The sequence below is a fragment of the Chaetura pelagica genome, unplaced genomic scaffold, assembly GCF_000747805.2.
Source record: "Chaetura pelagica isolate M959 unplaced genomic scaffold, ChaPel_1.0 scaffold261, whole genome shotgun sequence".
NCBI classification, from domain to species: Eukaryota; Metazoa; Chordata; class Aves; order Apodiformes; family Apodidae; genus Chaetura; species Chaetura pelagica.
This window is the reverse complement of record NW_009952189.1, coordinates 1217010-1239942: the sequence shown is the minus strand read 5'-3', so window position 1 is coordinate 1239942 and position 22933 is coordinate 1217010. Positions and strand designations below refer to the sequence as shown.

Genomic DNA, 22933 nt, shown 5'->3' with positions numbered 1-22933 from the left:
CAGAGAAATCAACATGCCCCTAAACTCTGGACTGGTATTCTAAGTCTACCAAAATTATCTCATCAGATACATTGCTGAAAAAATTCAGATCCAGTTCTTACTCTCTTCAGCTGAATGCATACTTTCAAACTTTAAAAAAACACCTGGGTACATCCATCCCCCCCTCTTTGGCATTATTTCTTATGTAATCAACACAGCAAACCATAAAGCCAGGCAGTATAAGAAGGGAAGCCTATTTTATTTGGAAACAAAACTGGTTTCAATCATTCACACCCTCATATCCACAAGCACCTCAATGTGTGTGTCCACGCAGTCTGTGCAAAATTCAGGTGTCAAGTCTCCCGTATCCAGGAGGTCTGTCTAGGACTCCTTATGACAACAGAGGAAAACAGGACACCAGCTATTGAGTTCCTACCACTTTGGGCTCTTCCTAGGCTGGAAGAGTGTGGTGGTTTTGGATAGGCCTTTTTGTACCCCTTAGGAACTGTCAATAATCAATCTGTCCATCTTGTCCTGCCTCCAAGAGTCATCAGATATTTGCCCATTTGCTCAAGTCCTTTGACTCCTGATCACCTACATGTAGACACATTTTGACCTGCTAATCTAAGTGACTTCAACACATGCTATTCTTATAGCTCTTCTGTTGCTCTTATTCCTTCTAATACCTCCACTCCTAGACATCTTTATTCATACCAGTCTTAATCTGTCTGTCACAATTCTCCAAGATTTCAGTGATCACCAGTCATGAAAGGGAAATGCAGACCAAAGCAAGCCACTATTTCAGTGTATAGCAGAACTGCACAGTGAACTAACCATGATTTGGCCATAGGTTATAAACAAGTTATCTTCCAATACTAGTTTCTTTAATAGTCTTCTAATAAGACCATATGCATTGCATGTTGTCTCTCTCAAGGGAGTACAAATAATCTAATTTGGAAGACATCTACCTCTAGGAACCACAAAAAAAACAAAACAGAATTCTCATCTACTTTGCTCACTAGTTCATCTTCCTACCTTAATAATACTTAAAAAAAACCTCAACAAACTAGAAATTAGTGCAAATAGCATGTTGTTTTCCATGCAACTGATCAAAATAACATCACCTCAAAATTAATATACACTATCTGGAAACCACAGTGCCCACTGATGCTTTCCATCCTCCTTCTATATTTCAATATTCTGAACACTGACCAAATAGTTGGAGCACTGAGCGTAGTATAGATCAGCTGCAAGAGAGTAGACATCACAAATACCACACATTTCTAAAGGGAAAGCAAAAAGCTTTGTCTCTTTGCTTCCGGTCCAGTCAGATTCCACTATGAAGGGAATACGGTTAACTCAACATATGGAAATAAAAAGTTTCTTCTTCTTCAGATTATTGCAGTGCAGTACACTTGAGGGCAGGTCTTCATCTTCTTTATAGAACTTACATATTCTCTTGAGAATTACAGGAAGCAAAACCAATCTCTGAGGACTTCATTTTAGTAAGTAATTTAAGAAAAAATGTATATGGAAAAACAATCGCACCTCTAAATCACTAGGGTGAAAAAAAGAAGGGTTTTTTCAAATCCTATTTTCTGGTTACTTTGAAAGAAGGCCTTGAACCTCACCTTCTCAGGTGGCTAGCATATATCCCAATCTCCAGACTTCAGAATCAAACCTTTTCAGTCAAGCAAACATTTAATTGACTTTTTTCAAAACAGACTCAATGACTTAACAAGAAAACTCCAACACCAGATCCATCATGCAACAGCTCTGCTGGGACAGGACTGAATTTCTTTTGTATGATAATAAGAGTATAGATTTGAAAACAGTCTTTTATTTCCTATATTAGGCCCTAAGTGGTTCTTTTCTTTTTTTCTTAGTAAGAATAGGTTCACCCTAGGAGGTAGAGCTCCTGGTGAGAATTGAAAGAACTAAACCTGATATGATTCTTTAATTTATCCTCTAGGTTAACAGTGAGAACTGCATAAAACCATCCAAGGTCTTCTGATTCACAGGAGCAGGTAGGATTACAGAATTTGCACAGAGGTGCCAGCAGAGCTGTAAAACTGGCAGCCAGAAGCAGTAGCTGTACAATACCCCCTGGGGGAAGAATGTCGGAATATCCACACTACATTTATATCCCATTATAGTTTACTTCAGACCCTGGATTTTGCTGGCACAAATGGTCTCCAGATTGATTTAATAGCAGCTCTACTACTCAACATAGAAGTATAGTCACATGCATTTTATTCACCTACAAGTGGCATCTCTTCCACTTCAAGAGGTGGGGTGGGTTTTTTTTTTCTTAGAATTCCTACGCCGACAGTCTCCATAGAGATCCCTATGTCATTTTGCATCTCCCTCCTTGAAACTCACCCATGACAATTCCATACATCCTTATTATGAAGTGATCCATAGTGAAGTCTTCCTTCCCCTCTCCAAAACATAATTTTTAGACTGTTACCGTTGCTCCACAGCACAAGCTAAACCAACTCTTCTGCTAAACCAGCTTGTCAAGCAAGAAATTAGAGCCTCAACTCCAACAGCAACAGCTAGTTTTAGGTAGTAAGAAAGATGTTTGCAGATATTACTGTAGAATGTAACAGGACACATGATCCAACTCTGACTACATATATTAAAACAGACTAGTGAAATAACTTAAGTATTATGTAGATGGCTTTCCCATTCTGTCAAGGTTCACATATAGGCTTAAAGATTTTTAAGTAGGTTTTTCAAAGTGGAGCATTAGAACCAACTGTAGGTATTGTTACAAAAATACACATCTCCTCTCCCCTCTGCAAAAACAAACAGCTACCTAAAGCAAGCTTTTATTCCCTCTTCCTCTTCAGCTATCTCTTATCTTTCTGAGCAGCTGAAGTGGTCCTTACGAAGGCAGATGTGAGCATGCAATGAAATCCATGTAAGTGGAAGGCAATGATAGCACAGAATGCCCAGGTTGGGAAGCAAAGCAGCACTCACTCGTGACAGACCAAGGCAGAAACGTGGCAATATGACAAGGGTTCAAGTCATGCAGGTCAGGCAGAAAAAGCATGGACAAAAAGTCTGGTAAAGGGGTTAAACAAGGCAAACAGCAGAAAAAAAAAAAAAAGCTGCCCAAGATATTTTTAAAAAACTAGAAATGCTACATACAAAACAGGTAGGTATTTAAAAAAAAAAAGGCAGCAGTACATTATTCTCAGAGACCTAAAGATTAGTATTACAAAGAGTGGATTGTGTGCACACTTGCTGAGAATATAAAATTTATTTTTATCTACAAAGCTATCAAGAAAGAATAAGAACAATGAGAACACAGCAGAAAAAAGGTTGAATATGCCCTCAGTTAGCATTACAAAAGGGCGATGGAGGGATCAAAATGATAAGCAAGATCATGCCCAGACACCACCAAAATCCTGAAAAGCTTCTAATTAAAGTACTTCCTATCACCCTTTTGAAAACAGATGTATAAGCGCATTACTGACACCTTTATTACTACAGAAATCTGGTAACAAAATAAAAATAAGTTTGACAGAAGGAATCAGCAATGCATTCAGAAGCACTGACCTAAACTAGTGCCTTTATATATGTCATTGTGAAATGTAGAATGTGCACATGTACTTATCCACACCAGAAACAGAACTCCCATTGACTCAAGTATATCCAAGGCTGGACTAGAAAGACACATAGAATAACCTCAAGGGAGATTTCTGAATGGCATGCCCCTGTGGCACAGGGCACACCTGATATTAACACAAATATAGAAACAGTTATGGACAGGAGAGATCAGATTTCCACATACCCATGGTCTAAAACTACTCAGCAGAAAGCACAGCAAATCAATTGTTTCCAAGTACTCTAGTGTGACAATTCTTAAAGTTAGATCAGAAGCAAAAGCTTCCTGGAAGAACAGCAGGCCAAGTTTAAGCTGAATAGGTTCTCTTGTAGTGGCAATTTCTCATGAAGTGTAACTGCTCTACACAAAAAATCCAAAGCATTTCTGAACGGGCATTTCTGCCCCTCAGTTCCTACAGCTTCATTTTGCCTTCAACCCTTAGCCTGTTAGATGAGAATGCTGAACAGCAAGCAGCTTTCAAGAAGCTAGGAAGGAAGGGAAAAAAATCAGTCTCAAAACTGAACAAATTTGTTTTCAACAGTCTCCCCCAAACAGACCAAAACCTTCAAAAGTCCACTTTAAAAAAGTTACTTAAAAATGGCATATTAAAAAAAAAAAAGGATAAATCTACTATTTGATTTTTGCAGTACCAATTAGCAATTCCAAAAGATTTATTTTTGTACAGAATGGAGCACATGCATAAGAGCTGGGCCTCTTCACAATTACAAGGTACACTCACTGTTCTGAAGGAAAATTATACATTTAGCAGCATTGTTCATTCAAAGAGCTGAGTTTTGAGTCAGTTAAGACTCTGATAGCTAGTAGGGAAGAATAAATATTTTAGATTTCTAAGCACTGTTTCTAGCTTCTACTGCTTAGCACTATGCCATTCCTAGAGCAACATATAAATTAGCAAGGAAGATGATTACACTGAAACCAATGGGTGGTACACAATGCCACATCAGAGTAATTAAAAAAATGATACACAGTCTGTTGTAACTTTTCATTACAAAACTATCAGATAGAGAAGACAGACTTTCAGGAACAATCTCACAGAAACTAGGCTGGCTGAGAGCTGCAAACATCTGAGAAAACATCCACAAATGTTGCACTGAGGACTAAAGAACCACACAGATTGAAATACTCTGTCACTGAGTTAAAGAGTATTTAGAAGCATGTATTTAAGTAACAATTGTTAAATTTTGTCTTCTAACTAGTCTTATGCTGAACCACAAGCTTCTTATTGGCCAAACATACTCTTATATGTTGGCTCTACAGGAAGCTTCTGTACCCATGACTAGAACACAAAATCTGAGAATAAAACAATTCGGTTCCAAGTTTTGTTGTTTTCACATACAAGTTAATTTTATCTTAATAACAGAATTCAGGGCTGAACAGGTTAGCCACATAAACATCAGTAGATTTTTTTTTTCTCCATACCTAATAAAAATTGCAAATGAAAAAGTTATCAAATAATGTGTCAGTCAAAAAAAGGGGCAAATAAACATACTCTAGAACAGTCTGAGGTGAGCAGCAGTACAGAATGCTGACACACAACATCCTACTACAGCTGCTTGAGTAGGTACAGGATCCGTCATCTCAGCAGCATGAAGTTAAATTATAGTCCTGTTCTTTACCAGTATAAAAGCCTACATCAAGGATCCAAACTAGGTTCATGTTCTTCTGTTTCATCAGGTAGTTCTTCAGCAGATGCACCACACACATTGTCCTGGTTATACGCAGTCTGATTTAGTTCTTCTGGTTCCCCAGCTGCAACCTGAGTTGTTTCTTCTTCCTCTTCTTCCCCATCATCCTCTACATCCATCTCAAACACCCTCACATGACGGAGATTCGAACTTAGCTATAGAGACATCAGAAGTTTCTCTTAATAAATAAATAAATAAATAAATGCACCAACGCCATTTTAAATGTCAGCCAATAGCTCTGAAAATAGCCTTTATCTTCAAAATGGAGGTATCTAGGAAATTAGCAATTTCTTTAATGTTCTGCAAGCTGAAATGTAAAGCAAGCAGATCTATTACTCCTCTTAAAGTTTTTCTGTGTTGTGTTACGAGAGGTGTGACTGTATCCTGACACACTTCTAACAGAGTGCGAGAGAATAAAGTATTTGTTTAAAAAAACCCCAAGTTTTGATAAATTTAACTAAATTAGCACAAACAGTTTATCACTCTCTCCACTCATGGTCTGTTTTCTTTTAAGAGTTTATAGGCCTGTTCATAGACACTGTACTTACCACACAGGAAACTTTTCTAATACCATTTACAGCAACATATTGAGCTTTCATATTCTCCAGCACTCTCCACTGATTCTCCAAGAAGACAGTACGTGTGGTTATCTCACCACTTTGCTCATCCAGCCTGCCCATAAGCAAGAAGAAAAGCACAATACTAGTACATAACAAAGAATTCCAGTACTAAGAAAAAACACAGTCCAGTTTTTTGTGTGTAAGTTTCACATCATATGCAACAAGCAGATAAGCATCTGAAACCATCATAACTCTTACAGACAGGGTACCCTAAAGCAGGGGATCCAACTGTAGAGACAGCATGTTTCAACTGAGGTAAAATATTAGACCAGGTGAGAGAAGAGTTGTAAAGCCCCATTTTCCCACAAGTAACAGCCAGAGCAGGATGAGGAGGATGGCCTTCCTTCAGGCTTCTCCTCTCCAAGAACAGAAACTTCTGAACAAAGCCCTGCCTCCACTAACACAGAAATTTGGCCTCCATGACCTCTCAAAGATGTATCACTCCAGTTCACTCCCACTCATGAGGTTTGTATGAAAGAACTCTCTGCCTATTACATTGGCCAGGATTAGTTTGAACTTGTTTTTTATACTTTTTTTGCACTCTTCAATACTTGTTAATTCTTCATCTACCTGGACTTATGCAAAGCATTTGACACTGTGCCTGTGTCAATGACATCCCTGTCTCCAAATTGGAGAGACAGGGACTGTATGGCTGGACCACTTGGTGGTTAAGGAATTGACTGGATAGTCACACTCAAGGAGCTGCAGGCAAAGGCTCAATGTCCAAGTGGAACTCAGTGACAAGTGCTGTTTAACATCTTCATCAGCAACATGAATGGTGGGGTTGAGGGCACCCTCAGCAAGTTTGCTGGTAACACCAAAGTGTGTGGTGAGGTCAACACGCTGAAGGGAAGGGATGCCATCCAGAGGGACCTTGAGCAGTGGGCCCATTGAACTGCATGAAGTTCAACAAGGACAAGTGCAAGGTCCTGCATGAAGGTCTGGGCAATCCCAAGCACAAATACAGGCTGGGTGTAGAATGGATTGAGAGCAGCCCTAAGGAGAAGGATTTGGGGGTATCGGCCGATGAGAAGCTTCACATGCACTGGCAATGTGCACTTGCAGCCCAGAAAGCCAACCATTTTTCTGTATGTGTGTGCACTCACTTCCCCCAGATGCTCTCCTATCCCTTTGATAACAGAGAGAGTGGCACCAATTCTGATATTTCAAGGCTAAGTTGACAATAGTTCTATTTGTGACTACCAAGGAGAAGATGAAGAAATATCTTTGTATCCTTATTACACGACAGAAGTGTACAAGCAAGTATGCTGAAAGCATCCTAAATTCAAGTATTCTGGCCAGCAATATTAGCATCCTCTAAAGAAAAGAGAATTTCTGATTCAACAGGGTGTCTTCAACTGGTCCTTCCTTTTCAAATGACCTGTGTACACAGGTAGCATTCAGCCTCAAAAAAAGCAAAATCAACCCTAACTCAGGCTCCCAAAACCAAAAAGCAAACTGTTTGGGAAGCTTCCATCTCCCATCCTCCCTGGCTCAAAAAGAGTCTTTGTCTTCAAAATATTTACACATACAAAACATGAGTAACTGTACATAATTAGAATATCTGCTTAATCTGCTTTTCAGTTCTGCATTTTCAGACTTGCTAGAAGTTTTTCAGTACCTTTTAGTAGAATCCCAAATGAATTCCCTGTCTGGGTCTTCATCTGTATATACTGAAGATAAAGGTAGCTGAGCCAAGATTCTCTCTTTCCCCTCTTGTTCCACACTCTCCTTCAGAACTACAGTTATGGTTTCATCATCATAGAAGTGTGCATCTAAACAACTGTAGCATCTACAGGAAAAAAATGTAGAAAGCAGCAAGGAATAAAAGTGAATACAGAACTAACATACTTCTAGGTTGCACAGCATTCATGTTAGAAAGTATTCAATAGTTAACAGTGAGCTTTACTGTAAATGATAAAAAGGTCAGTCATTCAGCTAAGACTAAAAAGAGAGCCACAACCACAGCAGACTCCTTTATCATACAGGAAAAATTATCCTGAAGGGGAAAAAAAAATAAACTTACTAGCAACCTTATTTTTTTCCATTTAATGTGAAACGAAAGAAACAGCAAACACAAACATAAAAGAAAATTTAGAAACATGCCTGAATGTACTTGAAGGCAATCACATCTGACCTTTCTACATGGAAAGGATGAGCTTAGTCTGCTATGCCTTCTAAAATGCCTTCATTCAGGTATATCAAGTCTCACTACATCTTACTTAAAGAACATCACAGATATAAGGAGCATCTGTTTCCAGCTAGTTTTATTTCTTGATCATGTGCTGAAGCTTCAGTTAGAAAACTACAGTTTACTTGACTTTGAGATGAAATGCAAAGTAAGACTCCCATAATCCTGTAGCTTCATGCACCTACGACATTTCTTACAGCCTGACTCACTCAGGGCCTACAAGTTGGTCCAGCATGTGAAGTCATAACTTGGAGGATGAAAGCCAAACTAAAATGTCTGAGAAGTTAACTTAATGCAAAAGAAACACTAGAAATCATGGTCTTCAATTTAGAAATCTGCAATTCTGGAAGAAAAATCAAATATACTTACTTGGAGTCTGAGCTCTCATTTATACTGTTGTTCAAGAAGTTTCCAAACTCTACTGCAAGAATTCCATTACTGACAGACCTGGAAGAACAGAGTTCATTATCTCGGTTACTAATTTCTTTTCCCTTCATATAGAAGCCAAAACATCTAATGGCAACTGTGGTAACAGACGATGTAAACCTGCCTAAGCTTAGCACAATTCACAGCTACATCCCAAGATGATGTAACTGGTGGATGTGATCCTTTTGATTTCTTCTTCCTACTGGCCCCCCATTTTCTCTAGTATACAAGAAAGATTGTATTCATGCTGCTCATTAATTCTTTCTTCAAAAATATTCAAACTGTAATTGTCTTTGTACACATGTGCCAAAGCTCACAAACCATCTTTTTCCCCTTCGGTCTTACCTGGAAGTATCAGAATGTCTCCTCAAAATGTATATTTTAGAAATAGAATTTTCTAACATGGTGAAGAGAACATAATGTATATTGGTTGTTTTGTCATTCCACCTGTAATGTGGGAGGAGGAAATGAAAATTTAGGTCAATTTTTAACAATTGGTAAATAACACAGAGCAAGGAATAACAGCATACTTACAGAAATGGTAGTTTAAATAATTGAGGTGTGGAGTCTTCACTGAAAGGCAAAAAACAAACCAGTTTATAAAATGCTGCTCTAATTTTGTGCAACTGATCTTTAGAAATAATGTAAAGAAATACCTTTGAGAAGTTTTGTAAAGAGACATGCAGACTGCTTGATGCACTGACTTGCCAATTATGTCCTGACAAACACAATGAAAACAGGGCCAAAATGCAGGCAGTTAATAATTTTAGCTTAAGACAAAGAAACAACAAACAAAAAACACCTGAGTACATGCCAAAGAATAATCCACCAATATTTATGCTGGAATAAACATCCCAATTGCAAACACTACTACGATTTGATACATTTGTTTCACGCTTCTTCATAATACATAAACTAAAGTATTGCCAACTAGCACAGTCACCCAGTACACAGTACATACACCAAGCTAATTAACATTAAAAATAGATCCCAGTCATCTGGGAACAGACGATGTGAAACAAAAAACCCCCACACTGTGCTCTCCTTACGCAAAGGCCTGAAGTCATCCTGACGTGGTGAAGCTGGGCTACATGCTACCACCTAAGCTGTAGGTACTTGCAGGCAAATATTAAAACTTTAGGCCTTACTAAGCATGACTGCTATCTTCAGTTGACTGCTACCCCTAAAAGAAAGTTAGCATCTATATAAACTGAACTTACTGCTGGCTTTTGTAAACACCGGTCAATGACCCCTTCCATCTGCCTCTTGACAAAATGCAGTGATTTCTCAGGATAGTAGGGAAACAAAAGTGGACTCTCTGTAAACACATACAAGCATTTTTAAATTACTTTATGAAAACATAATGTGCTGTTATTAACATGACAAATTGGAACAAGTACAGTGGACAGTCAGTGAGATGGTGACAGGGCTAGAAAAGTTGAAGGGGCTGGGTTTGTTCAGCCTAGAGAAGCAAGGGCTAACAAGGAGGAACCCAACAGTCCCTTCAGTAGCCTAAGATAGGAGTTACAGAAGACATAATTTTCAAATCTGCCCACAGGGAGAAGAGACATAACAGTCATAAGCTACAGCAAGGAAACCTCCGATTAGATACAAGGAAAAAGTTTTCACAAGGTCTTGTTAGTCACTAGATCAAGGTGCCAGAAGGGCTTTGCAGGGTCTCTTATCCCTGCATGTGCAGAGGACTGGACTGCACAAAGCCTTGAGCAACCCAGTCTAGCTTCAAAATTGGACCTGCTTTGGTTGGTTAGGTGACTGCCTAAATTACTCCTTGATTATAAATTCTAACAGAAGTAAACACTGGATTACAATAGGAAACTAGATAAATTAATAAGAAATGGAGCCCTGCCATAGCTCATTCAAAACTGCAAAAAGATGGAAGTGCATTCAAACACAGTTGTCATAAAACACCTTATGTAAAATAATTTCCATACCTACAGGAACTACGATTTGGCTTCAATAGGCCTGATTTGTTCTTATGAAATGAACTACTTCATAAGAAAATATTTAGCTTTGGGATAAATGTCACTGCTTATTTTAAGCACATAACCTGTTTCTTTTTCAATGTTTAGCTGGAAAAATTAGAAAAATTACATCAGCCAACAAAGCAATATAAAACACCAAAGGGTAGAAAGTGTCAATGACAGAAGCATTACTTTCCCTATAAACCTTACAGTTCTGAGAGAGACAAACATCCCAGTATTTGCCAAATTAATACCTAGAAAACCACTGACAAGCCATTTCTGCAAACGATCATGAATCTTGGGTAGTAACAGCAATGACCAGTCAACTAGTATACATCTTTAAAGCATCAAACCTATTTTCCAAGTAGATTTAAAAATATATTTCTAAATACTACTTTGCCAAACAAAAATTCTACCACTTCTCCTCTTTCATTGAACTAAATTGGCAGAAAAAAAGGCAGCTACAGCAAATTGTACTACAAGACAGCTTATGCTGTAGAAGTTTTACAGTCTGTAGTTTCTAAAGTTAAACAAGAACCATCAGCTTGTTACAGTCTCTTACTTCATCACTTATTAACAAAACAATCTGACTCCACTCAAAGAGAACAAGTTAGAACACTTCCCTCAGGTATGACCTAAGCATAATTAATAGTTGCATGAACTGGAATGAAGATCTCCTAAAATAGACATCTCCTGGGATTCCTTCCAAGCCAACATTTCTGAAACTGGTACATAAAAGGTAGGAAATTCCCAATGCCCAAGAAAAGGTAAATGACTGGGCAAGCAGCTACATAAAAACTGGGTAAACTAACAAGGCATATTTATTTTAGTTTACTCAGATGAGGACTCATGACTAACCCTATAAAGTAATTCATACACATGTAGAAACAGATTATTCTTGTACAGTTGTTACACTCTACTTATGTCTTTGATCCATATTTCCTTTCACCTAAAGCACACATTACCTTTAAGATGAGTACTATTCTTAAGAAAGTTAAACCACTGGTTTCCCTCTGTATTAGGTGGAGATACAAGGTCATCATCTTCATCTTTCAAGTACTAAAAAATAAACAGACACTTGTAAGACTGCACTTTAAGAATATAGGACATTAGAATTCACCTCCAACATTGGCCCCTCCCAAGTCTGTTAAACATTTCTTCTTAAATTAACATGCCCTAGTCTTAAAACTAAGTATTCCATCTCTTCTTGAAACAGTAAGAAAAATCAACTATTGTCCAAGAGTATATAGTAATATTTTCATAAGAAACTGATTTTTAAAACAAATTTGAGCACAGATGTTTTGAAATCCAGTGATCAATGGCATAGAGACAAACAAATTGCAGTTTTACATCACTATTGCTGGCTATAAAAAAATTTGAGCCTTTTTCTAAGAATACAGCACTTTTTTTTAAAAATACTGTCCTTTACCATTACTGTAATGTGCAATACAGAGCAAAAGGGAAAGGGAAGAAAAGTGAGCACAGCTTTAAAAGCTTTTCCATCTAGGGATTTTCTCATTTATTCTTTTTTTATTAATTCCTTAGTTCTTTACCTGGCCAACTCTCTCCACATTGAAGTATTTTCCTTTACGATTGTAAAGTTCTGGTGCCTGAAAAATAATGCCAAAAAAACGCATTATTTCTATTAAAGTTAAGGAGAAGTAGTGTACAAAAAGGTGATTGAATTATTTTGTTACAGGATTTTTCAGCTATAGTTCTTGGCAGAGAAAAAAGTCAGATGCTGTACTTAGCAAACAAATACAACTTACCTCATTGAAGTGTTCAGTAAGAAAATCAGCAACAAATGTGATATCTTTTTGAGTCATCTAGAAGAAAAAAAAAAAAAAGACTGTCAGAAAAGCAAAGGATAAGAAATACATTTCAATGAGCACAGAACACATGCTCTGCAGGCTGAACAAGTGCAGCTCCTTCACCCTGTCCTCACAGGCTGAAGTGCTCCAGCCTACAACCTGCTTAGAAGCCCTCTGTTGAACTTAGTCGTTTATTCATGTCTGTCTTGAATAGCAGCACCCCCAACAGTTGCCAGTATTCTAGAAGTGATCTGATGAGTGCCAAGTAAGGGGAGTAACTACCTCTCTTAACCTCCTGCCCATGCTCCTATCAGTACAGCCCTGGTTACTCTTGGCTGCCTTTGCTGCCAGGGTGCATTGCTGGCTCATGCCCAATTTGCATCTGCAGACATCCCCAAGTCCATCTCAGCACAGCTGCTCTTTCCCAGGACAGAACCTTGTATGTGTCCTTGCTGAACTCCAGGAGGTCCCCACCTGTTCATTCCTCTAGCCTATTTTCCTCCAGGAGACACAGACATGACCTCAATTGTCTTAACTGGTTCACCAGGGTGATGGTGTCTGCAAATATGATGCAGATGTATTCCATGTCCTTTGCCAGGGCATTAGTGAAGATGTTACAATCCCATTCTGGTTAACTTGGTCATTTAGGTTACATAAAGAGCTGCTATAGACAGACATTTCACATTCACCAAGGAGAGCAGTAGAATAAAACAAAGAAAACAAAAAAAGAAATGCATGCGAGATAACATATTAGTGTGACTCTGCAGGCATCAGCTTTCTCAAAGAAATTACAGACACCATCCTTTAAGTTTTAGAACAAAAAATAAACCTTTAATCTTGCACTCAAATCAAGCAGAATACAGAGTATACCATCATTTAGTAGAAAATGTTACTACTACCTTGTTCAGCTCTGGAAGCACATGATCTTCTGACATCCTCAACATGCCTGAGGGAAAAAAATATATTCTTACTGCATTAATATTAACATGTTTTCTTAATATTCTTAATTTTCCATGGCTATTTAATAACATACTGCTGATAAAATAGGAAAGATTAATTTGTCAGAAGCACAAGAGTCTGGAATGAAGAATTATGAATTGAAACTGAAATTAAACCTCACTTGCCCCATTAGCTTACAATACAAATCTTGGAAAATTTTTATCTTTCATCTTGTCCATCTACACTATATCCTGTACAAAACTGAGATAAGATTATTATTAAAAGGGCTCATAAGGGTTCATAAGAACTTATTCATGTACATACTAAGAGTAGTAAAATGGGCATATAAAAATAGATTAATGCTGTCATGTCCAGAAACGTGTTTTAAGAGAATTGCACAAAAGTAATTTTAAATCGGTGAGGCCTAGATAAACACTTTTCTGTTTGGTTTCAACACAAGCAAACACAGTGAATATCTAAATAATGGGAGTTCTAACATTATGACAGAGAAATCTCTTCTGCTTTCTGCAATTTTTAATATTAAAATTATTATATTCCTGCCAGTAAGTGCTAACACTACATTTCTTGTGCTTTTACAGTATTTGGTAAGACTGCTTAGTTTTCTTCTAATGTGGTTCTAAAAAGATCAATTAAAAACTATAAATGTATTCCTAACCACTTTATAAAAACAAGCCGGATAAAATACAACATTCTGCATTTCCTTCTAAGATTTTACCTGCAGCTACCCAGCTACAAATGGAGGTGGCTACTGAGTGCATCCGGACATTAGGAGACTGTTTACATCTGTGCAATAACCTTACTAGGTCTCCAAAGAAGGAAACAGCAAGTGACAGAGTAAAGAACAGTTAGACTACACTTCAAATTTGGTGTAAACTAAATGAGTTCTTTAATTTCTCCAAGTCAAGACCAGGAAATTGCCCATGAAGCAGACAACAGTTTGGAGTAACATTACAGGATAAGTGAATATAATACCTATTCTTCCCTCATAAACTGTAACTTTTAGATGTCCAGAAATGTTCTATGACAGAAATAGATAGCTGGTTATAACTAAGATTGGCTTAATCACTTGCAGATACTTCAATGCTTACAATACAAAACAGATACTGGATTCTTACTATGTCACCAAGCTTACCAACATACAGCCATCGAAAAAACGCCTTGAAGTTTTTCATACTGCTGTCAATAACCCTGAGCAAGAAAGAAGAAATTACCAGATCTAAATGTTACAAGTTGCTCCAAGCTTAAATCCCACCCTTATTAGAGAAAGGCCTGCAAGCACTATCCATTTTTTTAAAAAACACCCAATATGACATTTGAAGTAAGATTGCTCTTGGGGTATGAGTTTATGAGATGCAGCGAGACAAGACAAAAGCTCATCATCAACAGAGGAGTCTTGCTCTCCCAACTCCCTCTATTCCCAGCAACATGCTTCCCCCTTGACACAAGACTCAACAGGCATGTTTTTTCAGCTCTCCATACTTACTGAAGCAGTTCATTTGCTTTCAGGATGAAAGAACCAACAGCAGTAATAGCCTCTGCAAAAAAAGCTAAATATTATTATTAAGCTCTCAAAAGTGACATCAGAGTGGGTACACAGTACACACACTACTGTACCTTCAATTCCAGATGCATCTAAACCCAGAGACTCATATTTCTGTTTCCATAAAGCCATTCCTTTCAATTCACTCAAGTGGTATAACAGTGCCTCAGAGCCACTAGGAAGGAAGAGGAAGGTACAAACTTTCAGTCATCCTTTGGAAATTCACTGCTTGACTGCATGCTACATTTTTAGCATTTAATGTGCAAAGTGGGTGGTCTGGCATGTAAGAGTTAACGCATCACTTCACAGAAAAGCAGATATTGCCCTAATGATTTTAACCACCACATGAAGTTGGTGTGAAAATTTCACATATATCCTATAAGCACAAGAGGTAGCAATATAAAATAATGGAGATTATTCAAAATACTTCAACATATCTCCATTACTCAAAAGTAAAATAGCACATTTTGCCAAGATCAAGGCGTCTGCAACAGCACACCTTCATACCAAGAGCCACTGACACAGCAGACTGTCTTTCAGCAAAGCATATAATACTCCATTCTGCAACTTACCTCTGCAAATGACTTATAACCAACTTTTGTATACTGGAATAAGAAGACTCTATGGACTGACCAAGCTTTTTTAAACCCTGTTAAAAAAGAAACACAAACATATAATAATGTGCTGTTAACAGAACAGTGATTAAAAGATACTGAAATAGATTATTTTAATATGTTAGAAACATTAACATACCTTAACCGTCAATTGGTTCATTAGTAATGCCTGAAGTTCCAGACTAAAAGGGGTGGGGGAGAGAACCAAATATGGGTTCATTTTGTATTTCAATACCAAATGCAAATGCATACTCAGATAAAATAACAATAACTACCTTGCTTTGCCCCATAACAACAGCTGCATAAACTCATCCTGAACAGAAGTGGTTGTATTCTTTTCCTGTCAGTCAAAATGATTGACATAAATTGGTAAGGAAATTAAATCCAGGCTACCAAATAATCTCACAAACAGTTCAATTGAAGTATATTGGAAACCCCACCCAAACCACTAAATGCAGAAATGAGACTACCAATCACTGGAAATGTTCTAGTATTTTCAGTTATTATGAATTGTAGTACACTGTAAAAATTCTAAGCAGTTTCTCACCACCAAGAATCTTTTAAAAAAACAACAGCACATACAAACAAAACGCAAACAACTATTTGATTCCACTAACTTCTAGCCATGGCCAATTAACACAAACTTTAAGCAAACTGAAAAGCATCTTAATCATGGCTGGTTTACATGCTCTATTAAACTAGGCTGTGAGTGCCAGTGCCAGCTACTCATTCAGGAATACTGAATTCTGTATGCAGTTTATCAATGACTAAGGTACAAAGAGCACAGCCTTAAAAAGAAAGAGACCAACAGCTGTGCCAACTGAAAACTGTCACTTTTGAATAACTTAGAAAAAATAAAATACTGAAGTATCTCAACACAATCGTGCTTCATTGCACTCAGATATATTCAGCATCAGAGCACTTGACACACAACAGTTTCCAGGTAGTCTCTGAACTTAGAGACTGTTATCTGGAGGCATTATGCTTAAGCAGCACTAAGATATGCAGTAGGTTACCGTGAACAACAAAACTACAGAAAAAAATGTTTTTCCAAAAGAACAGCTAATACTGCAGTACCTGTACAAACTTTGTTAGCCGTGAGTCCATCTGCATCAGTATTTCCTCCCACGCTTCACACATGCACGTCAAAGACAACTTTATATACTGTAACAGACACAGACATCAGTACTATTCCCTTTCCCCCCTTCAAAACACACACAGGGACTGGATGCTACAATACCAAGAGAAAATATAATGCAGATACAATATCAAATTCTAAGTTAGAGCTCTACAATTACTTAAAATCAACTTAAGCTTCCTACCAGAAAACATTTATTTTACTTGCATTCAGAACACTCCAAGAAGCCTGTAAGAATCATGACATTACAAGATGCCATAACACAACTGTACCTGTAACAGAGTTGAAATGTGAGTAAACTTCCGGGCCATTCGAGTTACCTCAGGTAAGTAACTTGATAATAGACTAGTGTCCAGCTATAACAAATGAAAAAAGCAACAGTTAATAGATGATGTGTCTTCCAAGAACTTTTAGAGGACAGAAATGAAAAGACAGATTAAGAGGACTCACAGAAAAACTGTCATTTTTCACTTCCTTACAGTTGACTTTAAGAGGGAAATACATTTAATTTAAGGGGACAATAAATATTTTTAATAAATCTATAAATACTCCCAATTCTCATTTTAGAGTTCTAACAGTAAAAGTTTTAAGGATTACTTCTCTGGATAGACTAGATAATTAACAGCATTGCTACTCTACCTTTGTGTGTAGAATGAAGAAAATTTAACTGTAATTGAATAAATTAATGCTATTTCAAGTAGTATTTTAAATTAATGCCTCAGATCATCATCATAAGTCTCAACAGCAAAACTGCACGTTACCATGATAAAACCAAAAGCTGAATTTCAGAAAGGCTGGAAATAGTATTTTGTGGGTTTTATGCAAATAATTGGAAAGCAATAAAGCTACCAGAAATTAATTTTAAAAGCAGTTTTATTTTTTAAGAACATTTTAAAATAACTTGCCTGAAAATATTTTATCTCTGCTTCGCTGTCTGAAGAGTCTTGTATCTCTGTAATAACTGATAGTGATTTCAAATCACTAGACAAACATAGTCCACGACAAGAACCTTCCACCTGAAGGATTCCAGTTTAGAAGTTAATGAAATATTGCATTTCCTCTGAGAGGCATTTACTGCTCTAACACATTCACATACAAATAATATCACAGTCAATGACATTGGAAAATGAAGTGGACTTTTCAGCTACTACTCAGGAACCAAAGCACCTTTTTACTGTGGATTAGTGCTTAAGTTTGCTTCATTTGAAACAAGATGTTAAAATTGCTGGAGTTAGAATGTCTTTCCAACAATAAACACACAACCCAGATGAGAGAAACAGCTATTCCTTTTTCTTTAAATTTCAACAACCCAGTTTCACTTATGTGTAAGCATACTTTTTTTTTTTTTTCATTCAATTAAGCTGTGGTTTGTTATATTAAGAAGAAAAAAAATACGGAAAGGAATGGAACGTACTTCAGTTACTGTAGCAATCTTGAACATTCCATAAGCATAAATCTCAATAAATCCTGAGCTGCCACCAAGGACAAGTGCATTAAGCCTATACAAATAGAAGGATGTGTGTTGATGGGCATATGGAAACAAATTCTAGTGCACACAAATATAATTCTTAATACTTAAATTCCATTCCTTTAGTAAAGATGCTCGAAAGAATCCCCAAACAAAAAGAAACACTGTGCTACTGTCTACAATGCAAGAAAATAATAATAATTAAAAAAAAATCTTAGTTTGGATTTAATTGGTAAGACCTGCCTCCAACAGTCGCAGAGCAAGTATCAACTACTAAATTTACTGAGAATAGGGGGAAAAAAAAAACAACAATTGGCATAGAAGTCCTTCTTCACTAGCTTTATACCTTCTAGAAGAAAAAAATGTACAGTTTCTAGCAGCAGCCCACCCACCAATACAGGTGCAAACTATTCTTACACAGCGACTTTTATATTCCCCTGAGTTTATCCTAACTACACGCCGATTAAGTTTGTTGCAGTCACTTGGGCACTCATCAGGCAAACCTCAAAAGCATTAAACATTTGAAACTGATGTGGCAATAAAGAACAGCCACAAGTAACAAAACCATCAGAAACAGAAACCCAGTTCAAAGAGTATGGTCTGGGACAGACAGGTCTGGGTTTTGCTCACTTTTTCAAATCAAGTTGCTACAATGACTTGGGAAAACACTTCTCTATGACCCGTTCCTTTTTGTGTGTTGAGAACATTAAACTTTGGACAGGGATACATACATACACCTTCAACTACACATATTTGTATACCTTACAGTGAGCAGTCATGCTCTCCAACATAAAAAATGAGAATGTTTTACACGTCCCCATACAAATATAAAGAAAATTAACTGCAGCCATTACACACAAATTTATTTAAAGGAGAAGGTTTCTGTTAAAACCAAGACAGAAGCCAGAAAGCTCCTATACCATAGACAGACACCACAACTTTCTAGCAAGTTCTATTGTGAGATGAGATATCAAGTCTTAAAAAGGAATAACTGGTGAATGTTTATTTTAAAGAAACTCTACTACAGCTGACTTCAGATCTAATTGCAAGTTTAGCTTTGTCATACTCATGCAAACCCACAGGAACTCCCCATTTATAACCAGCATTCACAGAGGTCTTTCAAGACCAGCTTACATAACACATACAACATTGCTTTCAATACACCCCAAAAAATCATCTTCTAGTGCAAAGATATGGCACCAACAGCAGTTGCTGCTAAAGTGCTTTATAAACTAGCTAAATTAAGAGGAAGAGGTAAAAAAAGTCTTCATTAGTTCACAATACATTCTTTGAACTTCATATTTGTACACAAAAAAAAGAGACATTCCATATCCTTTTTCCAGGACCCTTAAAAACAGACTATGAATAACTTAAAAGTCAACCCACTTACCCAATATTTTATAGCCTTAAAAAACCAAACAACAAAAAACCAAAACACACACAACAATTCAACACACAGAATTTACCTGACATCACCTAGAAGCTTCATAATCTCATCTGACTTTTCTTCACTGAAAATACAAAAAATATTATTGGGGTTTCTGAGGCTTGTCTCAATGCCAGAAAAGAAAACAAGAGAGAGAAATGACAATTTCTTACCTGAAAATTTTTGCAGTGGTACTGTAACTGAAAGAAAAATAATTATTCTCAATAACAATGAGAAGACATCTTATCCAAAGCATTTGTAGAGCATTGAAGGTGAATAACTAAAACAATCACTACAAATGACAAATTCTATCTTCTCAAGCTCCCTAGCATAATGCTTACTTTTTTGGTAGTGCTGGCAATTTAGGCAACAGGAGATTAGATTCATCCTCAGCATTGTAAAAGGAAGTGAGAACACTGAAAAAGAAATAAGACTGTGTTTACCCAGCTGTAAAAATAGGGAGGAAGAGAATTTATTTCTAACTTCAAAATTACAGCATGTTCTTGATAAATTATATATAAAGACAGTTTACAAATATCAGCAGGTAATCCCTTATGAGACATTTAATAACTTCATAAATTATCAAATTAATGAAAGTCTGAAAATATTTTCTTATTTCCAGGAAAGGAGAATTTAAAGTTTGTAGCTGCTGGCTCAGTAGCTTGCCACCAAATCCCTCCTAATCTGTAATACAGTTACTGACTGAGGCTTTCTGTTTAAACCCTGAACAGCCCAGCAGGACAACCTACCTACACCTCAAAAAAGCTCCACTCTAAAGACACATTACAATGAGAGGAAGACTAAAGTGCAATAGGAGGATGAGATTCCCCATATGGAGGTAAGTCTATATCCATCAGGAGAATGCTGATTTAAGATGTAGTAATTTTCTTGCTGCTTTAAGATTGGTGTTCTCTGGAGGTGGGTGGGAAATCCCCAAGTCAGGCTTACACTACCTCCCTTTTTAAAATATGTTTTATTTAATTGTTGTCTTGCACTGCAATCAGATGCATATGAGAGCCTTTTGTAAGACCACAGAAATAGGGACCATGATGTCCTCCAGCTCACAAGTGATACTGCAAATCATCCACTGCCACAGAACTCATGGTCACTAAGGCGCAATCTGAAGCCTGAAGCAGGTATAGCCACAACAGAATTGCCACGAGGGTTGGATGTAACTCCAAAGGCACATCAGGAAAGATGTAAGCACTAAAGATCTTGAAAACTAAGGTGAAGAAAGATTTAAATATAATACTCTGACTAACAAAATAGATGAACATAAAAACATTATTATAATTAGTTTAATTAACTGGTATTGAAGTAAACTGTATCAGGAGACAAGCCGTACAAGCTAACACCAGATTAAACAGCTCTTAAGAGATCTCAAGATCATGTTTTGTATAATGTAAAGAATCACAAGACTACAATATCAGCACTGAAGAATACGAAAAGTGTCTATCCTAACTAAAAGGAAAATTTTACCCAAGCGGTAAATAAAAAAGCAACAGCTACACATATTATTTTATACGACAGCTTGTAACATACCGACTATAACAATTAGCAAGGTCACACTACATAGCCCATAATTTACTTCTAGAGTTTTTCCAACTCACCTGCTTTCCTCAGTTACCTCCATCCAATGCATGTATGTAATAGATGAGTCCACAGAGAAGGAGTGCAAACTTTCAGGTTTTTCTACATCACACAAAATAATCCGCTTGGTATCAGTGAGGCCAAAAGCCAAAACTAGAGAAAGATGAATAACATGTATAAACAACCCATGTGCAAAACTTTGTACTTTATACTAAACTAGAAAATAACATGTCCTCAAAGCCAACTACCAGACAGAATTTTATCTTTGTCTATTTGCAGTCCTTCCAAACTTTCATTTGAAACCTACTTACCAGAATGAAAGTTTGAACCAGTATCATATTTTAGGTGATAAATTTCAGTAAAATTCCTGGTTTCACAATTATTTATCTACATGCTCAACTCTATATGCTTCTAACACTTCCAACAATAGCTCTGGTAAAGCAAAGACTTCAGATTTTGCAAATTTGAAGCCAAAATCATATGTCAAGATTGTCCACCATAAAGGTTTGGGGGTTTATTACAACAAAATACAATTTCAGACTTGTTGAGCAACTTTGCATCACCTTGTTTTTAACTTGATACATCTATGAAAGCATGTGGCGGGCATGTTTCTGTGCCTTTTAATCACAGGCAACCAGATCACAAAAGAATTTTCTTAAATTCCTCAGACTGTATCATATAACTACCTAGGTAGCTTTTACCCACAGATCATGCAAGAAGATTGTGCCCATTCTCCCACCTCTAATGAGTGAAGGGAAAGGTTCTGTATTTTTTAGTTCTCTGCTGCATTATTTACAGTAATTTTAGCCTCTAAAGTTCAGCCTATGCTACATAATGTAAGCTCTTCAGTTAATCCTGATCATCAGCCTCTTTCTCTCCCAATACATTTTGCAGTTCATACAAAAATATTCTGCATAATCAGAAACTTGACGTTTGGCTACACCTTGAAAAGCAGTATTTTGGACATAAATACACCTTGCAAATCTTTCTTACATTTGCTATCAACAGTGTAGACCTCTCTATTACTTTTAATAAGCCTACATAAAAATTGAGCCACACTTCTTTTCAAACAGTTTACTGGGAAATTTCCTTCACAAATAACAGGTACCATCACCACACCTTTCCCTGTTTTCGAATGGGAACTTTATTGCACAATATCACCTCATATGCTTGACATTACTTTTGCCATCTGGTCTCCAAGCAAGAGCAGTCACTTCCTTCCCTGTATTTTCATTTGGAGGCAAACTCCACACTCGTTGGAAATTTGCAAGCCGATGAAGTAAAACCTACAAAGCAAACACATTGAAGACAAAAAATAATCAACGTTCCCCCATTAATACCAGTTTGCAAATCCAGCCAAGAACAACTGTTTTTACTGTTCTTTAATAACTCCTGCGTTTTAAATATAATCTTCTCCTCTAGTAGATGATTCACTCCGATGCCATTTTAAAGGACAATAATCTGTTTACTACGCAATAGTGAGAAATAAGCTGTGCCTTGCACAAGCCTAGAAACCTGTAACCAACAGGGGCTACCCAGGCTTCTCCAGCAGAGATGGCCTGGAAGCACAGCAGTCTGTCTTCATGCATGATGGCATGCAGTCGTTCCACAAAAAGAAACATCTAAAAATACACTTAATAGGAATTTTCATACGCTTTAAAATTCCAGATGCAGCCACTGAGAGCACCATCAGCGAACTTATTGGGAAACTGTAACGTAAAAAGGGATGGGGCAACGAGTATAGAGGAGATTCACTAAAAAAATTGCTATTCCCAAACGCTTGGCTAAGCTTACGGGAAGTACAACGCAGAGAAGTGCAGAGGCACCTCAGCCACAGCACAACAGGCAGCGTGTGCCTGCCCTTCC

At 37.1% G+C, this 22933-nt stretch overlaps 1 protein-coding gene across 1 annotated transcript in view; it reads right to left on the bottom strand.

Moving 5' to 3' along the window:
- Positions 1 to 5172: 5172 nt before the first annotated feature.
- ANAPC4 (anaphase promoting complex subunit 4) overlaps positions 5173 to 22933 on the bottom strand; it is a 21700-nt gene continuing 3939 nt past the window's right edge. The window contains exons 2-28 of the mRNA XM_010007297.1: positions 22248 to 22353; positions 21088 to 21220; positions 19819 to 19893; positions 19651 to 19677; positions 19518 to 19562; positions 17998 to 18082; positions 17489 to 17599; positions 16856 to 16939; positions 16523 to 16609; positions 15721 to 15785; positions 15585 to 15627; positions 15404 to 15480; positions 14906 to 15006; positions 14775 to 14826; positions 14424 to 14479; positions 13231 to 13277; positions 12290 to 12346; positions 12074 to 12130; positions 11486 to 11579; positions 9759 to 9856; positions 9195 to 9256; positions 9073 to 9111; positions 8884 to 8985; positions 8482 to 8559; positions 7543 to 7713; positions 5850 to 5973; positions 5173 to 5456 (exon numbers count right to left, since the gene is read on the bottom strand). Of these exons, the coding sequence (XP_010005599.1) occupies positions 5250 to 5456; positions 5850 to 5973; positions 7543 to 7713; positions 8482 to 8559; positions 8884 to 8985; positions 9073 to 9111; positions 9195 to 9256; positions 9759 to 9856; positions 11486 to 11579; positions 12074 to 12130; positions 12290 to 12346; positions 13231 to 13277; positions 14424 to 14479; positions 14775 to 14826; positions 14906 to 15006; positions 15404 to 15480; positions 15585 to 15627; positions 15721 to 15785; positions 16523 to 16609; positions 16856 to 16939; positions 17489 to 17599; positions 17998 to 18082; positions 19518 to 19562; positions 19651 to 19677; positions 19819 to 19893; positions 21088 to 21220; positions 22248 to 22353 (2283 nt within the window). The 3' untranslated portion in view covers positions 5173 to 5249. The remainder of the gene's footprint in view (positions 5457 to 5849; positions 5974 to 7542; positions 7714 to 8481; positions 8560 to 8883; positions 8986 to 9072; positions 9112 to 9194; positions 9257 to 9758; positions 9857 to 11485; positions 11580 to 12073; positions 12131 to 12289; positions 12347 to 13230; positions 13278 to 14423; positions 14480 to 14774; positions 14827 to 14905; positions 15007 to 15403; positions 15481 to 15584; positions 15628 to 15720; positions 15786 to 16522; positions 16610 to 16855; positions 16940 to 17488; positions 17600 to 17997; positions 18083 to 19517; positions 19563 to 19650; positions 19678 to 19818; positions 19894 to 21087; positions 21221 to 22247; positions 22354 to 22933) is intronic.